Source organism: Poecilia mexicana, unplaced genomic scaffold (genome assembly GCF_051168715.1).
Source record: "Poecilia mexicana isolate PSO_F unplaced genomic scaffold, ASM5116871v1 scaffold_4, whole genome shotgun sequence".
Taxonomy (NCBI): Eukaryota; Metazoa; Chordata; class Actinopteri; order Cyprinodontiformes; family Poeciliidae; genus Poecilia; species Poecilia mexicana.
The window spans coordinates 28,242,905-28,267,019 of NW_028263373.1; the positions used below are offsets into that span (position 1 = coordinate 28,242,905).

The following is a 24,115-nucleotide window of genomic DNA, read 5'->3' on the forward strand; positions in this document are numbered from 1 at the left end:
TTTAGAGGTAAACTTCATTCCAAGAATTATGACTTTATTAGGACTCATTCCACTTTGGTCACCATGAACATTGTTGAAGTTTTTCTATCAAACAGCCATAACTTAGGTTACATCAAAAAAAAAAAAAAAAAAAAAAAAAAAAAAGTTAAATCTTGTTTTTGACATTGGGGAGTCACCACACACAGCAGCGGTTCTGATTCTTTAGTATAATCAATGTGTTAAAACTCTGCCGTTCTGCTTTGAGAGGCGTTCAGAAGTAGAAGAGGTCCCAGTCGGCTCGGTAAAAACTGAGAACGCTCTGCATGTCAGATTCAACAGTTGACTACTATAATAAAAAAATGTCATGCTGGGAAGCAGTCTCTTAGATCCAGACGCCGTCTGGTCTCCAGGTAGGCAGCCTAAATGGGACCCATAAGGTCAGCGTTGTGACAATACTTTTAGAAAATGAGAGGGCAGGAAAAGTAGCAAAGCAATGTCTTACGAACTTGGAAAAACTGTTGGAATTAATCAGAAATGGACAAATAACCATAATAAAAAAGATTCATCTCTGTTCAGTAATGAGCTAGAAAAAGAAAAACACATTCCAGATGATATCTCCAGACACTAGAGGCAATTTAAAAATAATAAAAAAAAAAAAACACAAACACACAGATGGCTAAGTTTGTCTGATCAGAGGGGTTTTGCCCAAACCACGTAGATTTTAAGCTTTTTTTTCTAGTGTTCAAGACAGCTTGAGCATTGCATTGACATTCATAAAGTGAGCATGCTGCACAAAGATTATATATTTAAAAATAAGAATAAACAGGCAAACCTATTATTAAAAAAAGACTAAATAGACTTCTTTTAGGCCCAGTACCAATGGGATCGATTCCAGCATTGCAAATACAGACATTTCACAACTTGACTATAATTATCTCGCATTCAGAACTGAAGGTCTATGTTGCAAAATGGAAGCAGCTGAGAAAAACCCTTCGGATCAGGATGAATTGCCAAGTGAACAGTCCTTTAGAACCTCATAGAACTCACAGTATTTTCTGCAGACGTAAATGTTACAAAAGCCATAAAGTCAGTAATTGGTTCAACAAAACAGCACATTTCTGTGTATTACTTAGAACAGCTGTACATGGACATTTGTGTGTGTTTTTTCCCACCTCAACACTGACTAATGAAAATATTTCACTATTACATTGGGCTGAGTTAGGTGTCGGCAACGGACTGCGCTGGTCAAATCACGCTCCCGACACCGAGACTAGCGGAGACAGAAATAGAAATCCTCTTTTCCTATCCCGATAAACCCTTTTAAATGTGAAAAAACGCACAAACTCAGGGTTCCTTCTTTCCATTATAACAGCCAGTATTTTTTTTTTCTCTCTCTTCCCACAAATCAGGTTTTATTTGAAACGGTAAAACAGTTGGGTTCTGCAGCAAAGACTTGACGACGAATTGGCAGAGACGTTACAGCGTAGGGGGTTTGAGGCCGTACTTCCGAGCCACTTCAGTCTGAGCGTACGCCGCGTCGCATAACGAGTACAAATGGGACATCTCCATCTCTGACTTGGCCAGGTTAATGGCTTTGTTGAACATCTCTATCGCCTTGTCCAGGTTGCCCCTGAAAAGATAAACGCTCCAGTTATTGCAAACGTTTAAAGTACAATTCTACTTTTTTGTTTTTTGTTTGTTTGTTTTAAACTTACCTTTGAACTTCTATGGTTCCCATAGTTTCATAGGCAAAGTCGCATTTGTTGTCGATCTCAATTGCCTTGCTAATGAGCTCCAGACCCAAGTCGAGGTCTTGTTTCCACTGGAGCTGCAGCAAACTGTACATATATTTGACAATTACTAAAAGAATCTCAAAAATCTATTACCAATATGCCAAATAATGAAAACATGCCCACCCTTTGTGAACATATGTTGTAGCATTGTCTGGCTCCAGTTCGATACACTTGTCGTACATTTGATCAGCTTTTCCAAACTGCTGCTGGTCAGTTAAAGCCTGAAAAGAACAAAGTCATTAAGTCTGTCACTATTTAGGCTTTCCCTCAGTGTATTATAAGCCTGGCGGGCCACCAGGCTTTACTTGTGCCCCCACCAGGCTAAGCATCGCATATTAATCTAAGTCTTTTTAAAATATTTGCATTTTTAAAGACTTTATAATTGGTGTTCAGGTGTTAATCTTCAATCTTTCAATAACACATAATTATCAAGTGACATTTTCAAATTTCTTGTCAACTTTAAGCATTTAACTCAAAAACACAACGGGCTGCTGGATGACTGACTGACCTAATGCCCAACCACCAGGCTTAGCAAGTTTTCTAGGGGAGACATTGCAATTAGTCAATTAATCGCATGATAAATTAAAATGAACTTGATAATTTCCACTCTGATGACTCATAGTTTTGAAAGGAAAATTGTTTTACACAGACATTATAATCTATTTTATGGGTTTGGTTGTGTTTATTTTTTTCCTTTTTCTTTATTGTTTTTGGTTGTTGGTTTTATTTTGGATATTTAAAATATCTTCCACTTCCAGTGTAAATGGCTCAAAGACATCTATTGATCTTTGACAGACCAATAACCAAACCTGCATTATTATGCCATTATCAATATTATAGTTTATCGCAATAATTACTGGGACAATTTATCATCCAGAAAAGTTTATTATTGTGACAAGTCTAGACATGGTCAAGTTGCAGGAAAACTTTTTAATTATAGCATTTTTTCAAAATAGGATTTAATTTGATCAGTTTCACTAGATTATGATTGCTAGACTACTTTTCTTAAGTTAGCTCCCAAAAGAATAAAACAATCCTACCTGAGCATAAAGAGCGTAGCCCTCAGCACATTTTGGAAACCTTCGGATCACATCCTCAAAGCCGTCCATGGCTGTCTGTACCTGCGATGGGTTGTTTCCAGTATAAGCCTGTCTGTACTGAGGAACACAAAAATTCACAAACAGCATTAAAATACAGTAGAAACAACAACAAAAAAAGAAAATCCAAAATATTTGTTTAAATAAGTAAAAACGGCATCGGGTTAAAGATGCTCCTGGGTTCATTTTCGGCGATTACTCACAAGGGCAAAGCACTTTTGAGCCTGAGCCAGAGCAGAATCGGGCCTGAGGCGGATGCACTCGTCAAAGTCTCCCACTGCTTCGTCCACCTGGTCCAGCAGGATCTTCAGCTGAGAGGAAAGACGCAGGTCTTGTTAGCAAAATGTCGAAGAAACTACAAAATCACATCCTCACATTTCATGATAACAGTACATTAAACACCTTTTGTAGATTGAAGGCAAAGCAGTAGAAAGTGAAGCTGATTTGATTTAGTTTTGCAGAGCTTATATCATGCACTTCCTTCTACAGTAACTCAGAGGATCCTTATTGCTTGAAATAGCCCGTTTTTTTTTCACCCATCACCCATTAAAGGGAAGAAAAAAAGGATTAATTAAGTACTTTTTTTTTTTTACATATATATATTTCCTAACTGACTTCTGAAGGCAAATGGTTCTATAAACCTCACAAATGTGCTCACGTTGCTTTGGTCTACCAAAATACAAATTCATTTTTTTCAGGTTTGGAGTTGACAAAAATTGAAAGGAGGTTCAGGGAGTATAAAGACTGTTTTTATTGGTGCGTATATCCAACCTCAAAGTCTTAAACTATTAATTCAAAGGGAAAGTAATTAATAACACTTTTTGAGAACTGTACTCTAAATTGGCAACATGTCATAAAAATATAAAAATAAACTAATATATTTGGAGTTCTATTAAGAGTAATGTTATCAAACTCTAATCAGTGATGTGGTCTTATGTTTTACTCAACAGACCACTGTTTACATGATAAACTAAACAGTAAATTGGGGGGGTGGGGAGATGACGACTCGACTCCTTCCTACCTGACCCCGGTGGTGATACACGTCTGGGTTGCGGGAGTCAATATCGGCGGCCATGTTGAAGTCTTGCGTAGACTGCAGAGGCTGCTGCTGCTGCATGTACATGCTTCCACGCTTTATCAAAGCGTTCGCTCGTAGCTGCAGGAGCGATGAACGGCAGGTTCCAACATTTAGCTTCATCAACATGCACACTGAGTATTTGAGTATTTGTTGCTGCTAAACGTTTCTGACTGAAACATATTTGTCAGTGTGTACCTTCACATTAGCCTCCTGCATGTTGATGACCTGGTCCAAGTCAGGCTGGGCGGCCGTAGCATTTCCGATCAGCAGGTAGAAGGTGGCCCTCAGCAGCAGGGCCTCTGCCGTGTAGCGGCCCCCCGACTCGATCTCCTTGGTGCATTCGCTGATGATTTTGTCATAGTTCTCCTCGTCCATGTACTGCTTGGCCTTCAAGTAGCCAGAGCTGGACAACAATGGATGACAAACAAAATCTAAATAAAGCTGCAGTTTAATTAACATGTTGCCATCCAATCAACTCATTTGCATGCCGGAGCCCTTTGGATCTTTCAGAATGGCTCTTAAAAACTTTATAGAACCAACTAGTGCTTTTAAAAGATAGATATAAAAAAAATGCAGCTTTAAATTTTATCAGTGAATAATTTCAGTGAATTTTCACAACAAAATGACACTAAAAGGAAAAGTATTTTTTACATTTTATTTATTTTGGTCATTAGATTGAAAACAACATAATTTTTCACAAATATCAGCATCCCATGGAAGAAAATAAATCCATTCTCTATTTTATGTTTTTCTTTATTTTGAAGCCTGAAGATATAAATAAAATAGTGGATCTTTCAAAAATATTTTTTATAAATATTTGTCAAAAACTCAAAGTTGTCTTTTTAAAAAAAGGCCTTGTAACACTTATGGCTCTAATTTTTTATTTATTTATCTGGAATGGGGATGAAAATGGCTTTTTTTGTGGTGAAGGTTCCAGAAAACTTAAAGGGCCTTCTACATTTAAATTTTAAACAAAGTCATGAAAAATAACCATATCTTCTACTTTAACAAATATATTTTACTTACTTGACACCTAAGAAAATTAACTTTAAGATAGCCAAATAGGTGCTTTTTTTTTTAGTTGAGTTCTGTTTTATTTTAACCAAGGTTCGCTAAGCTTCAATCCCTACAGTTAGCTTTGCAACTATTTTTATCTGAATGTTAAAACACTATTTTCAAGCCAAACCTGGTTAAAAAGATACTTACATAAAATAACAAGAGCCTTGTATTTTAATAACTTAACGTAACAGTGAGCCACGTTTTAAAGCAGGACTGTTTGTGCAGGTTTAGATTAAAGGCTTAAAGTGTGCAGATGCATTTCTCTTTGATTTCCATTATGAGGCCTGTGATTTTGTCAATTTGTACTCAAAGTTCTCAAGAAAAGAAGGAGATTATGGAACAAAGAAATCCTACCAGAATGGTTTAGTAAAGCAATGAGAGAAGCCCTGTTTGGTCTCAGTTTAATTCCTTTTTTCATTAAGACGACTCAAGCTTTTTAAATCCTGTCAATCAATTATTTCTTTGGAACATTTCAGCAAGATCTTTTGTAACAACATCCTCTGAGGTTAGTAAAAAAACAACCCAAAAAACAGAGACTTTATAAATCAAACTGACCTCTCAGAGATTTCGGCCGCTTCCCCCTCCTTATCTTTATCTTCGTCTTTCTTCTCACCCTTCTGCTGCGGCTGGGAGATGATGTCATCAGTGAACGAGCTAAAATAGGACTTAATGAACTGAGGGGAAGGCATCATCGGCTCACGATTCTGCAGAGAGAAAAATAAAATACAATAAGATACCCGAGTCAACCTGTTTATTTTTGTTTCTGCAGATTCAGCCTCATGTTTTTAAAGACAGATCTCACTCTCTAGTATTTAAACAGAAATTCTGGTATTCTGGTATTTAAACAGAAATAATTTAGGTTATTCTAACTTATGTAAAACAAAGTTCAGTTTTCCTTCAGACCATGAGAGAAAAAATTAATTTTTTTATTAGGCGTATGAAATAATCTGGTTTCAATTGGAAATAACATTTTCCAAATTTAGGCTTTTAAATCAAGCATTAGATTGTACTTTAATGCAAAACTGTGCAGTCTGAATATCAAGCACTTTCCAAACCTTGAAAATACTTAATTTAAATTCAAGCACCTTCAAGGACCTCAGCTGCAGACCCCTGCAGCACACCAGTAAAGAATTCAGATGTCTATTATTTTAAAATGTTGTGACTGGGACATGCCTTAAATAAATACATTTTAAAAAAACACAACTTTCATAGATGACTCAAACTAAACCAATACCTTGTATTTTTCTTTGGCCTTTTCTTTCCCCAGCTGTTTGAGCACCTTGTCGGCGAGCAACATGCTCTGCTGGTTCTGGAAGGCCTCGAGAATACACACAGCTGTGACGTCTGAGAGGGAAAGAGTCAGCAAGGGTCAAACATTTACAGAAAATGGTTGAAGGACATCTAATCTAAGACACAACAACAAGCTCACCTTCTAGGCACTCCCTCTTGTTGTCCAGTCTCTCCAGAGCTTTGGCCCTCCTGAACAGAGCCTTGATGTATCGCGGGTTCAGTTCCACGGCCTGGGAGCAATCCTGGACCACTTCTGTCCACTTCAGCTGAAACGACAGGGTAACCTCGTTTAACGAGTCCAAACTCCAGTAAGCAGAGTCAAATGTGATGGAGAGGGTCGTGAACATAACAGATCACAACCCCTGGGGTCTGTAGAAGACCATTCTCCACCATGTTGTTTTGGGTTAAAGCAAAATGGCCGCCATCAAGATGCCAACCTGCTGTTCGTATGCCGCTGCTCTGTTCTGGTAGAACGTGGACAAATCCGACTTGTGCTCTTTGGGGCAGAGAGCAATGGCCTCAGTGTAGCACTGGATCGCCTTGTCGTACTTGCCAGCCTTAAAATATTTGTTGCCCTTATTCTTTGCTGCTTGGGCTCGGTCCAGAGGGCTCTAAAGGAAAAGATGGGCAAAGTAAACGAGAGTTAAACGAGAGGAAAAAAAACTAAACCAAAACATGAGGAGTCTGATTTGAAGAGTAAGTGATGCATGAATTGTTACATATTGAACTTTTTTTTCCAGGGCAATTTAAAACAAAATACTTTGGCACATAAAGAATCGTGTTTATTTATTAATGAGAGAGTCATCTCTGCTGAAAACAACTAACTATTTAATAGTAATGTGTCATTTTCCAAGTATTAGAGAGAGCTATACTCAGAAAGGCTACGATGGGCTTCAAACTTTATTTTGTAGCATTTTACAAAAGTGATTAACAAATTATTTGAAAAAGAAGTATCAGATGCTTTTTGGTCAAAAATCTATGACTGCACACAGTCAGTCTCACAAAAGCTTCTAGTGTAATAAAATTCAGCCATTGCCAAACCGGCCACTTCATAAAAACGATTCAATTTATTAGGGAAAGTGTGCCGCCAAAAAGCCCAGAAGGATTGCATTATCCCACATCCTAAAACCTAAACGGAGATTTTGTTGACGTTCCCATGGGAACAAAATAGTTCAAGCTGAAAAAGCATCAATCCAAACTTCACTGCCAGTTCTTGGGTTTTTAACATTAACTAAATCCTTGATAATACATGACTCCTGATGCTGAACTATTTTTCAGTTATAAAGACTAGGGATGCAAGTTATCGATAAATGAGTTAATCTAAAGTTGATTGATCTTATCGATCAACTAACGATCAACTGATAAGTGGCCATTTTCTCAAAAACCTGAGTTTCCCCTTGTATGAAAAGGGTCGACCGTCTTTCCATAGCACAAAGGCTACATTTTACTTCTGAAGACATTTTCTCTTGTTATCCTACATAAATAAGTGGAAAGTAGTTCTCAGCCTATTTAACTTTTTAAAAGCATGTCAAATTTACTGGACTACAGCTACATTATCCAGCAGTCTCCTTACACTACGGGAAAGCCAACATAGTGAATCAGTTCACATGAATAACGTTGGCAGTCTGGGTCTGTCGAGATTTTATTCTGTCCATAGTGCGAAAACTTCAAATGAGCTGACCTGTTTCAAACCTCTCTAATAAGAGCCTCTGTCTTGGTTTCGTCTCACTCTGTGAATTTCGGTTAAACGTTTAACTGGTAAAAGACAATGGAGGGACCTTTCATCCCCAAGCTGAACTAGTAGTTTTCAGTTGAACACAGTCTTCATTCGACCTAGAAGTGCCTCCGAAAGTGGGGACAATCATCTCAAAAAGGTTTTAACAACTATGAAAAGATGGACTCTATTGCAGTTTTTCAAATGGAAATATTATTGTTTAGAAAAACGGGCATTATAAATCAAAGATCTCTTAAAGTAGCAGGAACTGAAAGTCAATTGATTAATTCTTTGGGATTTTTCGCTTTCCATCATCTTTATTTCTACTCTAAAAATGTCCAAGTCTGTATTTACTTGTTGTTTGAATGTAAGCATGAGCTACAGTCTGTTCTGTGGAATAAAAAGTGAAAGTAATGAAACTGTTTGAATGATGTGTGCATTGTGTGGTTGGACTGCAGACTATTTTATACTCAAAAAGTCAAGCAAAACAGAAGGCAGGCAATATGTGAGCAACACGAAGAAACACATTACAGACAACCATACTGCAAAAACAGTTCGCATTTCAATAAAACTGACTATAATTGTGATAAACAGGACAAATCTGCACACAATCTGAATAGAAAATATACATTTCCTCACACCCCTATACAATACGTGGGATCACACACACGCCTACTGGGACAGGTGTCCCTCTACATTAAAAGGTTGTCTGGGTTTCACTGTAGAGTTACTGAATGAAAAAAATGAGACTGTCCAGCTAGCTCACTCCGTCCTGTATGACATGATAGGCTCCGCTTTTAACTCCATGAATGTGAAGCTACTCTTGACAGCCGTTCCCGCCCACCTTGACTTTCTGACCCCGGCGTTAGCCAGCTAGCATGGAACTCGTGCAACATTAAACAGCTAAGATTAAGCATGGGATATGTTTTTGTTACTTTCCATTATGTGGGTTTAATATATAGGAGGCAATAAAGAACATTTCATCACCAATGGATGCTTTAGATGTAACTGGTTTAATACGTCAGTCACAGTAGTTAACCTAGCTGCACAGACAAGGTTAGCTTGGCAGACAGCTAGTTAGCGCAGGTTAATCCACCGCACAGAGCCACTAGCTGTCGGCCTTGCCTTCCTGCTGTCACTGACAGGGGCTCTGTCGTCAGGTGTCCTTGACCGGACTTGAACACAATGACGACTGGCTGAGCCAGCAGCAGTATTAACTGTGTCAAAGTGAGGACAGTCGCCCAGAGACGACAAGATTCCTCTCTGGGCTACAGTACCATGTTCTCCTCCTCACGGTTGCTTCGAGTAGCGCCGTCTTGTCCCTGAACGGGGCTGGCGCTGCCTTCAGGAGTCTTCCGCTCCCCGGTCCCTTTCGGTTCCTTGGTTTTGTTTCGGTTCCAAAAGTAAACCGCTCCGACTCCGAGCACAATGGGAGCTCCGACAAGTAGCGCCAGCTGCCAGCGGGGTAACCCGCTCCCAGACTGGGGCTCGACTGGCTTTGAAGCGGCCATGTTTCACACTGTACTTAGCAATGTTTAGCCAGCCGCTACCACCAGCACACAGCGTGAGGAAACCACTGAGAGCTTCTCTTTGGCTGATGGCACCGCAGCAGGTCGGAAAATGTAATGCTGCCCCCAGCAGGCAAGACGGTGCTACTGATTCTTTAAAAGAGACAATTTTAAGTCTGTTTTAAAGACAGACGTGATTCCAGGCTGACGTAATGTTGTTTTTATGTGATCTTCTGTCCACGAGAAAAGGTGAACAAGAGCTTTATTCTTCCTTATTTTGGCAAAGCAATCAATCAGTGAGAGTAAACGGGATGTATGCAGAACTTGGATTTCAGTGTCTTTTCAAGGGGCACATTGACACGATGGGAGGGAGCTGGAATCAACTTGCCGATTGTAGGACGACTACTTTACCCACTGATCCATACTACGGCAAGAGTGGGATCATAATTTTGATGATAAATGTCAAGTATAGTGCAGGAATTAGATGAAACTCTCATTGCTCAACTGGCAATCCAACTGAACAAAATACTTTAAAAAATAGGCTATGAAAAGGGTTATGTTCATGCTAAAAACAACTGAGCAATTTAAAATACTTCAATTGGTTGTCAAGTAATTTGGTTTGCTCCTCTTTGCACCATTTCTTTAATTCAGCCATATTGGAAGGTTTTCCAGCAAGAAAAGTCATGCTATGTCATTCAGAGTTAGGGTAGGCCTTTCAAGGACACTCCAAAACTTTCATTCTGTATTTGTTTTCAGAGGCGGACATCTTGGTGTGTTTTTGATTATTGTCTTGTGTCATTTACCCAAGAACTTGTGTCAAGAACTAATGGCCTGAAATGCACCCAAATGTAGGTGGGACCTCCAAATAGTTCTACTTTGGTTACTTTTGTCTTGGGATCTTCAATAATTTTATGGGGAAATGTGAAATGGGCCGTGTTCTTACTGCTCAGCACTGATTTACGCCTTGAAGATCTTCTATAGACATTTTTGCCCTTTGTTTTCTTATTGTTGCATCATGGGTTCTTTGTGACATCCTGAATAAGTTGAAATAAGGAAAACCCCACCTTTTGTATTTTCTAACTGGGAACTCGCAAAATCTGCCAAAAATTGCCTTTAGCCTTTGTTAAGAAGTTGTGATATTAAACTGTGTTTACACAATTTCTATTCTTTTTATGGCCAGATATTTAAAGTTAGGTCATTGAAATTAAACTGAAACTTTGTGTAACCTAAGTCAATTGAATTGCTGTACTCTTCCTCGTAGTCTTGATTATGTGAAGCGGCCGGGTTTACTTCAGGGACAGCGGTCCAGTGGAAACGTCTTCATCACCTTTTAGCAACCTGTAATACCTCCTTTGGTAATTTCTGAACGAGTTTACTTTATTTCATATTTTTATTCAATTTTAATTAAATTGAAAACATCAAGTTGTCAAGTGTGAGAAAAAATATTCTACTACGAAAAACTGTCTTTTACAGGCTAGGTTTGGTATTGTTTTAGTGTGTGTACAGCTTCGGTTTCACTGAAGCCACTAGATGGCGGTGTTGCTGTCTTTTAATCAGTCCAGTTCTGGATTGTTCAGAGGAAGTAGCGGAGTAGGGCGACGTTGAAAATGAGCATTTAGCAATTTTAAATACTAACTGTACACAATCTAAACTAACCCTTACATAAAGATAAAAACAGTCATGTACATTTTTTACTTTTCAGTTCTTATTCAAAATTGGAGCTGCACTTAAAAAAAAAGAACCAATTTTATTGTTTTTTTTTGTTTTAATGTTTGTAATTTATCATAAGAGCTGTTATTTCTGCTACCCCTGCCTCTCGTTTCTGAGTTTAGACACCCTGTGTCAGGACACGACAGGAGCCTAAAAACTCAATATGTGCCCACGGCCGTCTGTTCTCAAACAGAGAGCAGCTCTGATCTATTTTCATTGTCAGCTGAGTTTGTTATGGTTCTTCACATCATGACCCAGCTAAAGAACTCAGTCATCTGGTTACATGTGTAAAGTGTGGAGCACAATAAAACTTTGTTGTTGCGTAAAGGTAAAAGGGGGGGGGGGAAATCATAAAGAATATGTGATATCAGATATCTGATATCACATATTCTGATACTTGATATCTGATATTATTACTATTTTTTTCTCTCTCTATGATGTGTTCACTTTTCTCTGTGCTCCCAGCGTTTGTTTATTATTAGTTATTAGCTTTATGTTATGTTATGTTTATTATTAGTTTATTATAAAATGGATGGATGGATTCTATTTACTCAATCAAGTGGCATCTGGTGTACAGATTTTATTTATTTTTATTTTATTTTGGTATTCAAGTAAAGAGAAGTTTATGCAAATGGAAACTACATTTCAAATAAATGTAGAAGCCATGTTTTATTGCATTTAATATATCATAAATTCCCAATGAAACTGCAGCAACATGACAATGCAAAAAATAAAAAATAATAAAATCAGCTTTTTAGGGTAAGAATCCTTTTATAATTGTTTGCATATTGTGTTCATGACGCCTATGATTTCTGTTAATTTTATAGATTTGTCTTTAAGGGTATGCAGAGTCAGACAGCTTCTGGTTCCAACTAGCAATGATGTACATTTTTTAAATGAATTTCTCAGTTTAGCATTCATAAAATCTATTAACAAATAAACATCTTCTTCCTCGTTTTGTCTTTAAATTGATTTGAATTGACTTCTGCATCTAATTTGCCAAACATTTAACAAGCCTATATAGTCATTAAAATGTTATTTGAATGCTGGATAATCTCATAGTAATCTTCTGGGGTTTTAGCATCTAGTTTGCATGTAGGAGAGCCCTTTGACTTTCGGTTTGACGTTAACTCACTCCCATCTTTGACATAACAGCAGATGACTGTAATCTTTGTGCTTTGTGGAAGTTTTTAAGACATCTGGCATGTCTTGTAGGCCTGCCTGCCCAGACTAGTCCTCCTCTCTACGATTCATGTTGCTAAATGGAGACAATGTATGAAAAACAATCCACTCTTATGGGCCTGAGAGTCTAGATTTGTGTGTTTGAGGTCTCCGTTCAGAGGCACTTTGACCGGAGTACATTTTCAAACCTCAATATTTTAGGTTTGAAAATATCGAACTCAAAAGATCAGCTCATATTGGAGTAACATAATAGGATTATGTTACTCCCATCGTACAGTAAAAGAAATTCCACCTCCTCGTATTGATCTACTATCAGTTTCAACCTGGAATAACGAGGCCTTCACTGGAAGTAGGAAGTCAAATTGCTTCTCTGTTAACATCTAATTCTCATCAGTCACATGTAAACTTAAAAATGAAAACAATTAAAAATTTTAGCACAGCATTGGTGTGCTGTCAGTTGTTCTTTTCAAGATTAAGCTAGTCATAAATCAACACTAATTTAGATATTAGTCCATGTAAACTTGTAAAATCTTTTTTTTTTTTTTTTTTTTTTAATTCCTTTATTTAACCAGGTAAACCCCATTGAGATCTAGATCTCATTTTCAAGGGGGACCTGGGCAGAAGTCTGCAGTACATAGCAACCTGGTTACAAAACAAAATTGATTAATACATATACAAAATCTTAAGAGATACTCAGTGAAATGACAGGAAAACTGCAACTTTATCCACCCAGTCAAAAAGGATAAATGCAATAGATAAACTACTAGTCCCCAGCCTCACATTAAAAAGCATGAACTTTAGTTTTAGGGCTGCATCATTTAATCATCTGGGTTAAACACACGTCTGGGGTGTGCTTAAACGTTTTTTCTCTCCAGTTTGTTGATTGCTGCTTTGAGTTTTCCCTTCAGGATTTTTTGCCCTTCTTTAAGCTTTTCTGTGTAATTTTTGGATAAATGGACTACAAAGACATATCCCACAGACAAGAGGGGAGGATATATGTCATTGGATGTTATTAAATCAACTGGAAACGCTCTGTAGAAAAGATACAAACTTACGCTTTGGTCAAAGCCATAGATGTTTCATCTAGACATTAGAAGTTTCTGTGAGCTTGATGATGCTGAAGCTGTATCTGTTAAGCAGGGATGGAGTTTTTATTTAATTTCTTCCTGTTGAAAAACAAGTCTACTGTGTGTATGTGTGTGTGTGTGTGTGTGTGTGTGTCTAATAACTTTACTTTTTGTTGTGACTACAGTATGTAACTTGTACAAAAAATATGTTATTTTTATTTTTACATATTTGTTAAATTTATCAGCATGGTGTGACAGTATATTATAAAACAGATAATCTATGGGAAAAAAATTGAGCTCCTCTGCTTTCCCCACTATGGTCCTCCTCCCAGAGAAACAACCAATCAGAACCAGGAGGAGGGCATTAACACTGTCAATCATGCTTGTGTAGGCGCTGCTCATATCCTCCCCCTTTCTCTCTGCTATGCTACAACTGGTTCACCACAACAAAGCCTGCCATGAATGCTAACCCCAGTTAGCATGGCCACAAATGACAGAAGGTAGACATCTATCTATCTATCTATCTATCTATCTATCTATCTATCTATCTATCTATCTATCTATCTATCTATCTATCTATCTATCTATCTGTCTGTCTGTCTGTCTGTCTGTCTGTCTGTCTGTCTGTCTGTCTGTCTGTCTGTCTGTCTGTCTGTCTGTCTGTCTGTCTGTCTGTCTGTCTGTCTGTCTGTCTGTCTGTCTGTCTGTCTGTCTGTCTGTCTGTCTAGTAAAATGCATTAAAATGCAAACTACACGTTAGGTATAGACAACTGAGACTTTAGATTTACATTTATCAATTACATAAACTCCCAATATAACAAATTAAAGTTTATACTTTGTAGTGGAACTTTGTAGTTCCACTACAAAGTTTAATTTGTAAAGTTTCATGAGTGTCTTGAAAAAAGACACTATGAAAAAATAAATACAGGTAGGTGTGCAGCGGTAGACAGGTTATCCCAAAGAGACGTGGTTTGTCTCGTTTGCCACAGGGAGCCCTGGGCTCTCCGTGCCGTGTGGGAGACACAGATCCCGGCACTCCATAATTATTGACAGGTTTGATGCGGTCTGTGAGTGGAAAGTATGGGCAAATTGGAGTATCGGCTGTTTACCCACAGGCCCGCCACTGCAATGGAAAGATTTAAAGCTGAGGCCACATCAGCCACCCACTGAAAAAAAAACAACAAACTACTAGCTGTAACTCAGTGTCTCCCAGCATCTCCTTTTTTTAACTCTCTGCCAGCCACACGGTAAATAGATTACCAAGGATTCTCTTATTTAAAGACTCAAGCAAGAGCTCTGCTGTTTTATTTTTGGCTTATCCAGGAATAACACTACAACAACACAGACGAAAAACACCCAGAGGCTCCGTAGTGGCATCCAGTAGACGTTACCTTCCCCCTGTGGGACGTTCGTGTGTGGCGGGGCTGTCAGAGACTTTAGTGGGTCAGCTGAGCGTGGTCTTTGCTTTCTGCACCACTGAGCTGGGATCTCATTTGAATCTGTCCTGCTGGGTTTGCTGAGCCAAGAGGCTGCCTGCGCCTGTGCCTGTGTGTGTGTGTGTGCGTACACACAGCAGTGATCATGTCCCTCAGACTGCTGCCCGCTATCGTGATGGAAAACGACGAGGACGATGATGGGAACTTCACCAACTGGATGAGTAGCTACTGGGGTCACGGAATGGATGGCGGACACTCCAGAGAGAGAAAACGTAGTTTCAGGCGGCCTTCGAAAACAAACCTTGACCGCAGAGCATCACTCCCCACCGTGGTAAGGACAGGAGCAACACCCGGATGCACTCAGGTCCACTTGAATTGACTTTTGTAGAGCATCATAATGCACACAGAAAAACAGCTCTTCATATCTGTGCTATTTTATTACAGCAAGACGTGACTTTTATTCAGTCGAATGTTACATGTCTAGACTGTTCCCTTCCATGTGAATGCCTAATGTAGTAATCTTTTGTAGAAAGAAGTCCTGACCTGGAATGTGCGTTGAAAAAAATTTATACCACTTGTGTAGCAAGTTGTCAGGGCCGTATTTACAAGGTTGTGGGCCCCTGGGCTGGAAGCTGTTTTGGTGCCCGATGTACCAGAGAAAAAAATATTTTGCTTATGCAAATGAAATATAGTTCTATACATAATTGGGTAGTGGTAAGTTTCATACATCTCTTGGCCGTTAGCTCAACATGTTGTTCCAAAAACGAATGATCATAACTTTATAATTTTCCAACACTTGAGAATTGCTTACAGTAATAAGAAATCCCCAAATATTTGTGAAACTCACCTGATATGGACCAATGACTCTTAGATAAAGCGCAATGTCTGCAAAACATGCATTCGTTTAAAAAAAAAAAGAAAACTTTAAAAAAGCTTAGAAATATGTGGGAGCCCACTATGAATTGAAACCCTGGGCTACTGCCACTGGCAACCCTTTTTGAAGTCTGGCTCTGCATATAGCAGGTATTAATGCATCTTTGTGGAACACTGGGCCCTGTTGAATATAGTGAAGGGAGCTGTGAGGGTCTTTAGAATGTAGGATGTGTTTGTTCTACATCTGACTGCTAAACTGATCTCTTTTTTATTATTATTATTATTTATAGTTTTTGCTAAATTGATTTCTGCTTAAACCTGTTTTCTGTTTTCTCCTGGTATTCAGAAGTCAAAGTTTAAGATCTCAGTTGTGAGAACACTAAGAACGCCCCCTGCAGTCTACAATTCAAAATAACTGCGTGCATTCAGTAGATAATGTAGCAAACATCGCTGATATTAACTATAAACTGACGGTTTGTTGCTCATTCAGTAGCACATAGATTATCTATTTATTTTTTAACCTGATCCTTTTGTGTTTTTAAACTATAAATCACAGTTGGCACCTTGTTGGTCTATATTATTAAAGTTCCATCAATGAAAGAGAAACCTTTAAAAGTTTTAATGCTTACAGTTATTTAGAGATACGGGAGAAATTAATGAAATACGTAGAGCTTTGTTTTGTGTTTGTGGGGGATGACGGCTAATTCTGGATCAGACTGGATGGTGGCAATGAACCGTTATGTAACCTAAAATGAGAAAAACAAAGAAGAGACGGGTCGCTCATTCATTTACAGGTTTTGGCTTACAGTTTTCTCTGACCTCTGGCCTGCTGATCCTCATTTCAACTGATTCCGATGCTTTCTGACAATTAATCAATGGAAACCCCCTCCAGCTGCTTCGGTACATGACTCGATTAGCAATCAGAAGCAGCAGAGAAAAAAAATTGTCTGATTCGTATTGTTGTTTGGTCGACTGGTCCATCTCTGAATGAAATATTAAAATTATTTGATTTATTGCATTTGTGCCTATGTCAATTCGGACTTGGTCAAAGGTTTTTACTAGACTTTGCATAAATAAATCATTTTGTTTTACCTGCCATAACAGATGAGCTTTATTAAATGAGGTTTTTGTCAAACAGGGAGCTGCTGTGTGTTATCTGACACGTTCATGGTCCAAATATGCAATGGGGCATTTAGGGAAATAGTTTTTGGCATCTATATTCTGCCCATCCATAAAAAACGTGGGTTTATTTTCTTAATTGATCATTTTTAATATTTTTATTATCAAAACTAAGACTACACAAAAGATGCTATAAAAGTGCAAAACATTGAAAAATCACATGGTTAATGAAATCATCTACGTTAAAGCACCAAATCTTGGCTCTTGTTTTTAGCTCATATTTTTGTTAGCTCATTTAATTGAGTCCAAATTCTTAAGTACTTGTTTTGTTGCTGTGTTTGTAATTTTTTGTTTGTTTTATAAAAACTGGTCTATCTTACAAATTAGATCTTGGATGTCAATGAAACAATCTATATAGCCTGGTTTGAAATGTTTAGATGCCTGAGTAATATGACTGTCATTCTCTCTGTCATGAATTAGTAGGCGGTGTTTCTTTAGTCCCTTGACTGTCAGCCCAAAAACTTTTACATGTAAACCAACGGGTTATAAGAATTAGCCATAAGCAAAGGAAAGATAGCTACATGGACTCACTTTCCACTGGATAAATTTGTTTTCATATAACACATAAATATATGTTGTAATGTATATTTTGCTTTAACTAGGGATGCATTGACACACTGTTTTCACTTCCGATACCAATACAGATATCTGAGATTTAATATTGGCAGATAACAATCCAATACAGAAAAACAGTGCTGAATTGAATTAAGACATTTTTCTGTGTGTTTTTTCTTTTAAACACAGATGTAAATGTCCTGAATTACAAATTTATTTGATACCTTTGTACATTTAAACACACCAATAGCTTCACAAACATATAAAAACAACATGACTTCAATTTGTTCAGTTGGTGAAATTAGGAGCAATGATAAATAAACTGAAACTAACAAAAATGCAATTAGCAATTTTAAATGTATGGTAAAATAAATAGCAAAGCATGACGTTGCTCAGAGTACAAAGCATAGAATTAGACTGAATAGATCTACCGTTATGGATCGGGTACCTTGTCACAGGTAATCGATCTAGAATTTTTTTCAATATCGGACAGATACAGATATTAATATCGGATTGGTGCATCTCTAGCTTTAACCAGTAAAAGTGTTGTGTGATATAATTCCTGAGAAGCAGCTCAGTACATTTTGTTCATTTTGCTTGGAAGTAAAGCATCATTGAGCTGTGACATAACTTAGCTTCAGTCACACAGAAAAACAACGAGGAGCCGAATTAAACGTAGAATATTCACCTTACATCACCTTAAGGAATACTTGCCTTCCATCTCACAGTGGTCAGATTATAGCTAATGAATTAACTGGATAAACAGAGTCAAGAGGTTAGCTATAATTAGTTGACGTTATCTAAGGACATTAGTGGCAGAGTGGTTTACTCATTCACTGGAAACTCTCACGAGGCTCTTTGTATTTTCAGCAAAAAAAAGAAAAGAACAAACCCCGCAATGACACTCATTTTCTCTTCATTTGTGTGATGTACAGACACAACTGGATGCCATGAAGCTGAACAAGACCCACACGGCGACCAACGCGCCCATTCCCAAAACGAGGGAAGACAAGGGGGAGGTCAGGCCTCACCAGAGGGTTCATCGCATCTCCTCGGATGAAAACCGGCCCAAGACGGCCGTCACAGAGAGCCGCATCACCCCCATCCCAGAGCTGACAGAGTCCTTCCAGAGGAGGCTGTGCTTCACTGACAAGAAAACCATGTGTCTGGTGAGAACTGATGTCTATGCTGCATAAAGATTATTATTTAACTTCTTGATAAGTCGCTTTTAGCGAAGCCTGTCGGGATTAAGGAGTGCTTAGAGGGCATTAAGGTTGTGTTACCTTAATAAGCATGCAGGATAGAAGACATGTGAGATCTGCATGATGTAACAGCAACAATAAAAAGCTCCTATTAGCAGAACTTTCAGTCGTAAGTAAGAAAGAGTTTGTGGGGAATCTAAATGTAACACTGTAACACTGATCCAGATCTGTGACATCATTGTCCCCTCCTTGCGAATGGAATCACTCACATGTCCCTTTGTAGCTTTGTGTAACAGTATCAGAAACAAAAGAACTGTTGACATTGACGCTGAAAATCCTCTTGATGTTTCGTAGAGCGATAAAGACAAGATGTGCCTGATTTGCCATGAAGTCATGTGCAAGAACGGAGAGGGAGTTCAAGAACTTCACTGCACACACCGCTTCCACAAAGAGGTAAGAGAACGTGTTCAGGTCAGACACGCCGCATACTTCCTGTCTGTGATCCAACGTGACCCCAAGCATGCCACGAATCAGGTCTCAAATCTCATTCCTGCACATGCATGACGGGGCCTGGTATGAAAACAACGATCCAGTAGCAAATGACTCTGTAGATGCATGGAGCGTCCTCACGAACCGTTGATCCCCAATTTGGCGCTTACTGAGTCTGATGTCTTCTTCTGGTGGGTGCTGAAGGAAGCCCGGCGGTTAGAGGCGAGCGCGCCACGCAGAAGCAGCGACACGGTGGCCTGTCTGTTCAGGAGGCTGACGGAGGAGAGGAGAAAGTCTGCGGATGGGTGGATTTCCTCGGCGAAGGAGCAGCACGCCCTGCGTCGACAGCTTTCCCTGCGAAGGCATCGCTGAAATCTCTCGGAAGGGCGCCATCTCTTTTTATTTTAGTGATCCCTTCAATGATCAGGAGGATTCCTTCTTGCTTTATTTCAGGAACGTGGCGTGAATGAATCTGCAAATCCTGAAAATGTCTCTATGTGACACACACACACACACACACACACATATATATATATATATATATATATATATATATATATATATATATATATATATATATATATTTGTCCTCGATGAGCTGGCCGAGGTTCGGTTCAGTGTTTTCACTACTTCTCTCTCGTTTTCTGTCTGATGCAGAAAATCAAGGTCACTAGTGCCACAAAAACTTTTAACTTAAAATAAATCCTGAAAGCTGACCCATGACCTCTTTGGGTTTGGTCAGATTTTGGTGTTCCAGTTAACCTCTTCCCCCTCACAGTGAAGCACTAAAGCTGTAGTAGTGTAAAGGTTTGAATTTATAATTAAGAACATTATGCTGTTGGAGAATAACGTAGTCTTTGTGACTGAATGTAGCTCAGTCAGTTTAATAATGTGCAGTATTAGTTGTACCAGAGGTTTTTATAGTCTATGAGCTTGAAATGAGCCTTGCAAAGTTATTCATAGTGTTTGAACTTTACATTTTGTCAAGTTGCAACCCCAAAATTAAATGTATTTTCTATGGATTTTGTGTGGTCGGCCCACAAAAAGTGAAGCAGAAGGAAAACGATAGTGATTGAAGGGTTGCCCTGTATTTGTCTCAGTCCATCATTCCATTATCTATTAGCAGCTTCTTTGATGCCATTTAAAGAAAACAACATTCAGGGTGATATGCAGTGATAGTTTCTCACCTCAGAAAGCATTTTGCATGAAGCAAGCCTCATTTTGGTCATTTCTGACTGAAGCACCATTTTTCTTATGACTGCTGCGTCCCCTGCATGACCTGCGGCAAACTGCAAACGAGTCTTAGTGGCTTTCTTTTAACAATGTCTTTCTTTTTGCCACTTCTCCATGAAAGTCCAGATTGATGGTGTGTACTGTCTCTGCTGCTCCTCCAGAGTTACTGTGAAATCTTTCCTTGCCCCATGAATACTTCTGCAAGCTACAACCTCTGGTGTAAATATAGTCTGTCAACTTAAACTTTACATTAAAGAAATGTATGAAGTAGGTAAAACATTTGCATATGTGTGTATGTATATTTGAATATGTTCAGACATCAATTTACTTTAATAGGTGACCCCGATTTATTACAATCCAAGTGTTGACCTTGAAACCAGAGTTGATATTGTGTTAAATTTCTCAGAACTTTGGATTATTTTTCTAGTGATGCTCCCAGAAATATTTATTTATTTATTTATTTATTTATTTATTTATTTATTTATTTATTTATTTATTTATTTATTTATTTATTTAATATTTATTTATTTATTTATTTATTTATTTATTTATTTATTTATTTATTTATTTATTTATTTATTCAATGGGATTTAAATCCCATTGAGAAAGATGACTCTTCTTGCTTTTCTATGACATGAACAGGATTCTCTGGGGTGGCCAGAATTTTTCAAGAGGGGTCCAGGGGCCCCTCTCAACCCTCCTGGTGGTCAGCACTGGTTATATCAGCTTTATCAGTTTTTAAACACAGAAAACTGTCTTCTGAGGATCTCACAGAAAATGAACAAAACACGTGCTACTGTCGTCCTTCCCACATGACCTTGCTGTGCATGTAGTTCCTACATGTGGGAAATGACATGGTGCCATGAGAACAGAAAATCAATATGTGTATAAATCACCGACTCAGTTAGCCAATAAATGTGGGTGATGTTCCCGTCTGTTCTGTGGTGTGTTTCAGTGCATGGAGCAGTGGCTGTGGAAGAGACAGACATGCCCCACGTGCCGCGTCCATGTCTCCGTCATAAAGCCTCTCTACTGGTCTTCGTCCCGCACCACTGTCCCATGACGTCCCTTGCGCTCGCATGTTCATTCCTGTGACCTCCCGGCCCCAGAGGCTTCCAGCACATCCTAACCTGCCCTTCCCTCTGCATGGTCACCCACTTCTAGATTGTCTTCTTGTCTTGGAGCGGCCCGGATCCTCCAGCTAGCAGACAGACTTTGCTACTGAGCAATGAGATCCGAGGAGCCCATGTTTCGGGAGAACCTGTGGCCATACTGGTCGGTCTGAACTGCTCACAGCAAAACTAAAGGACACACTAAGCGAATTCAGCTCCAGACAACGGGCAGCTTATTTGTATGTGTAATGTCAGATGAAACAAACTCCTACGAGCGAGGCTAGTTCACGAAGGTTTTACCTCAATTTGTCATAAAAGTACACTCTAAAAATTGTTGGGTGGATGAAAAACAATATAATTTGGGTTATTTTGATGTCTCAGTCCTGCTAATGCCAAAGAACGACTGATCCATGACTGGGCTGATTTGCCACAACTGCATGCTGGGTGTGGTTTTAATTAAAGATGATAATAACAAACTTAAAGATTAGCAAAAAGTAAGCAGGAAAAAAGTCCACAACCTGAATTTCTAAACAAATAATAAAATGAATCAACCCTGTTTGTCTCCAGCAGTCAATGGGTCTGAGAGAGGGTGAGTTGGACAGCCATGCCTGGACACATGATCCCACCTAGTGGTACTTTAGAGGAGTCTGTTAACCTAGTGTAGTGTTAACATGTTCACCATGTTTTTAATCTGTGGAAGAAAGAACCTATCAATGCACAGGGATAATGTGTAATAACCACACACACATATAAACAACAATTATTATTTATTATTGTTTATATTGACTTTACCAGTTGTTTGCTCAAATTGACAGCCACAGCTGGCGCTAGCTAGTGCTTATCACCTAGCTGGTAAGCTGGTTAGCTTACACCTTGTAAGAACTAAAGTCAACAACAAAAATAAGTAACATTAACATCAGCAGTATTTTACCATCTACACTCTTATTTTATCCTTTGGAAGAGGTTCAGATCAGTTTGTTGTTCATTTCAACATGGTGGACTGTGAAGAATAATGAGGCTTTTTCTAGTCTTCTCTATACCCACTGCTAACTCCTCAGTCAGGAAAAAAGGTACTGGCTGTTCTGAAAGTCGCTACAATTTGTTACTTTAAATCATTGCATAATGGCTGAAGTGGGAGAGATAAGTAACATCACCAAAGTGACAATAAGGGAACATAAAACTCCCTAAATAAGAAAAGTTTAGTCATGTTAAGTTATTTAGTTTAGCTTTCTTGGATCTGGTTTCATTTTGGAGTCTATGGTCCAACCAACGGGAAATTAGAGCAAGACAGTTATTTTTAAAATCGTTTGACTGCACAGGGATCAGACCAAAGGCAGCTTTTTTACCTGCCTGATACAATAAAATTGAAGTTTTTTTTTTAAAACTAATTGCTATGTAAAACTGCTCAACTCCTGTTTTAAAAAGATAAGCCCAAAATTCAGGTAAAAGGAAAAGCCCAGCAGTTTTTAGAGAGTACTACCACTGCTATCATTAAGGCGAGATGTTTCAGACACTGACTTTGCATAAATAACCGTGTGTTTCTATCTGCTTTCTGCGGTAAATGATGTGAATTTAAGCTCTTTTATGGAGCTTTCTCACTTCAGTCACACCTTTAGAGTTGCACTGATCCGAGTCCAGATGTGGGCCGTGGTCAGTTAGATTTCTGTCTTTATGCTAAGCTAAGTTTAATGTCCGCTGCCCACTTTTCTACATTTAACACACACATGAAATCTGGTATCATTCTCATCTAACTCACAACAGAAAGATTTTGCTAAACTGCACCTTTAAGTCTGACATTAAGTAAATTGTATATTCAGATAATACCATGATCGACTTACGTCTTAACGTTTCAGATAAAAACGAAACAAGTTTACATACACTCATGGTTTATTTGATTTTTTTTCCTTTTCTAAGATGAAAAAATACAGCAACCAACCTCCTATAATAAAAATAAAACAAGAACTCTCTGCTTAAGTGAATTTATTTCTGGATTTTTGTTGATTTTATTATTAACATGCCAGCACAAGCATCTACACAAACCTCATCAATATTTTTGCTCAATGTTTCTTTGCAAGTCGCACATTTTTAACAGTTGTTATGACAACACTTTCTTTTATTTCAGTCAAACAAGGAATCAGTTTTACCTATAATGCACCTTCATGTTGGAGGCAGCTCTTTGGAAACACGTAATGGACCGTCCAGGGTCACAGTCTGCAGGTGCAAGTACCAGAGTTGTGAAGTAAACCGAAACTGGTGGGATACTCCCTTTTTCTCCCCTCTTTGTAAGAGGGCTGGTGAATATTAAAAGCGATGTGCTTTCTTTCATCTCTTCTTCACTCCCGGTTTCTGCCGGGAGTTTCAACGGTCATTTCTTTCTCTGCTTGACCCTTGATTTAAATACAAATCAGAATGCATTCTGTGTTAAGCTTGACTCACTTATTAATTGAAACAGTGTCTCATATATCGATAAGAATAATTAATCCATTTCCTTAACACAGTCATCAGAAAGTTTTTAGTATATATAAATGGGTTCTACAATAGGGTTTGTAGATCCCATTT

At 38.4% G+C, this 24,115-nt stretch overlaps 2 protein-coding genes across 2 annotated transcripts; one reads left to right on the forward strand and one right to left on the reverse strand.

The window, feature by feature from the left end:
* Nucleotides 1-13: 13 nt before the first annotated feature.
* On the reverse strand, nt 14-9,593 carry tomm70 (translocase of outer mitochondrial membrane 70). Its single transcript, XM_015012801.2, has 12 exons — nt 9,288-9,593; nt 6,734-6,907; nt 6,436-6,562; nt 6,241-6,350; nt 5,562-5,710; nt 4,143-4,350; nt 3,891-4,025; nt 3,073-3,180; nt 2,813-2,929; nt 1,896-1,993; nt 1,695-1,817; nt 14-1,609 (listed from the first exon to the last, which is right to left on the reverse strand). Exons 1-12 carry the CDS (start codon nt 9,519-9,521, stop codon nt 1,456-1,458), a joined length of 1,737 nt encoding a protein of 578 aa, XP_014868287.1. The 5' UTR covers nt 9,522-9,593; the 3' UTR covers nt 14-1,455.
* Nucleotides 9,594-14,853: 5,260 nt separating this feature from the next.
* lnp1 (leukemia NUP98 fusion partner 1) lies at nt 14,854-19,718 on the forward strand. Its single transcript, XM_015012802.2, has 4 exons — nt 14,854-15,244; nt 18,456-18,689; nt 19,077-19,175; nt 19,416-19,718. The coding sequence occupies exons 1-4, from the start codon at nt 15,059-15,061 to the stop codon at nt 19,581-19,583; spliced, it is 687 nt and encodes a 228-aa protein (XP_014868288.2). The 5' UTR covers nt 14,854-15,058; the 3' UTR covers nt 19,584-19,718.
* The last annotated feature ends 4,397 nt before the right edge of the window (nt 19,719-24,115 follow it).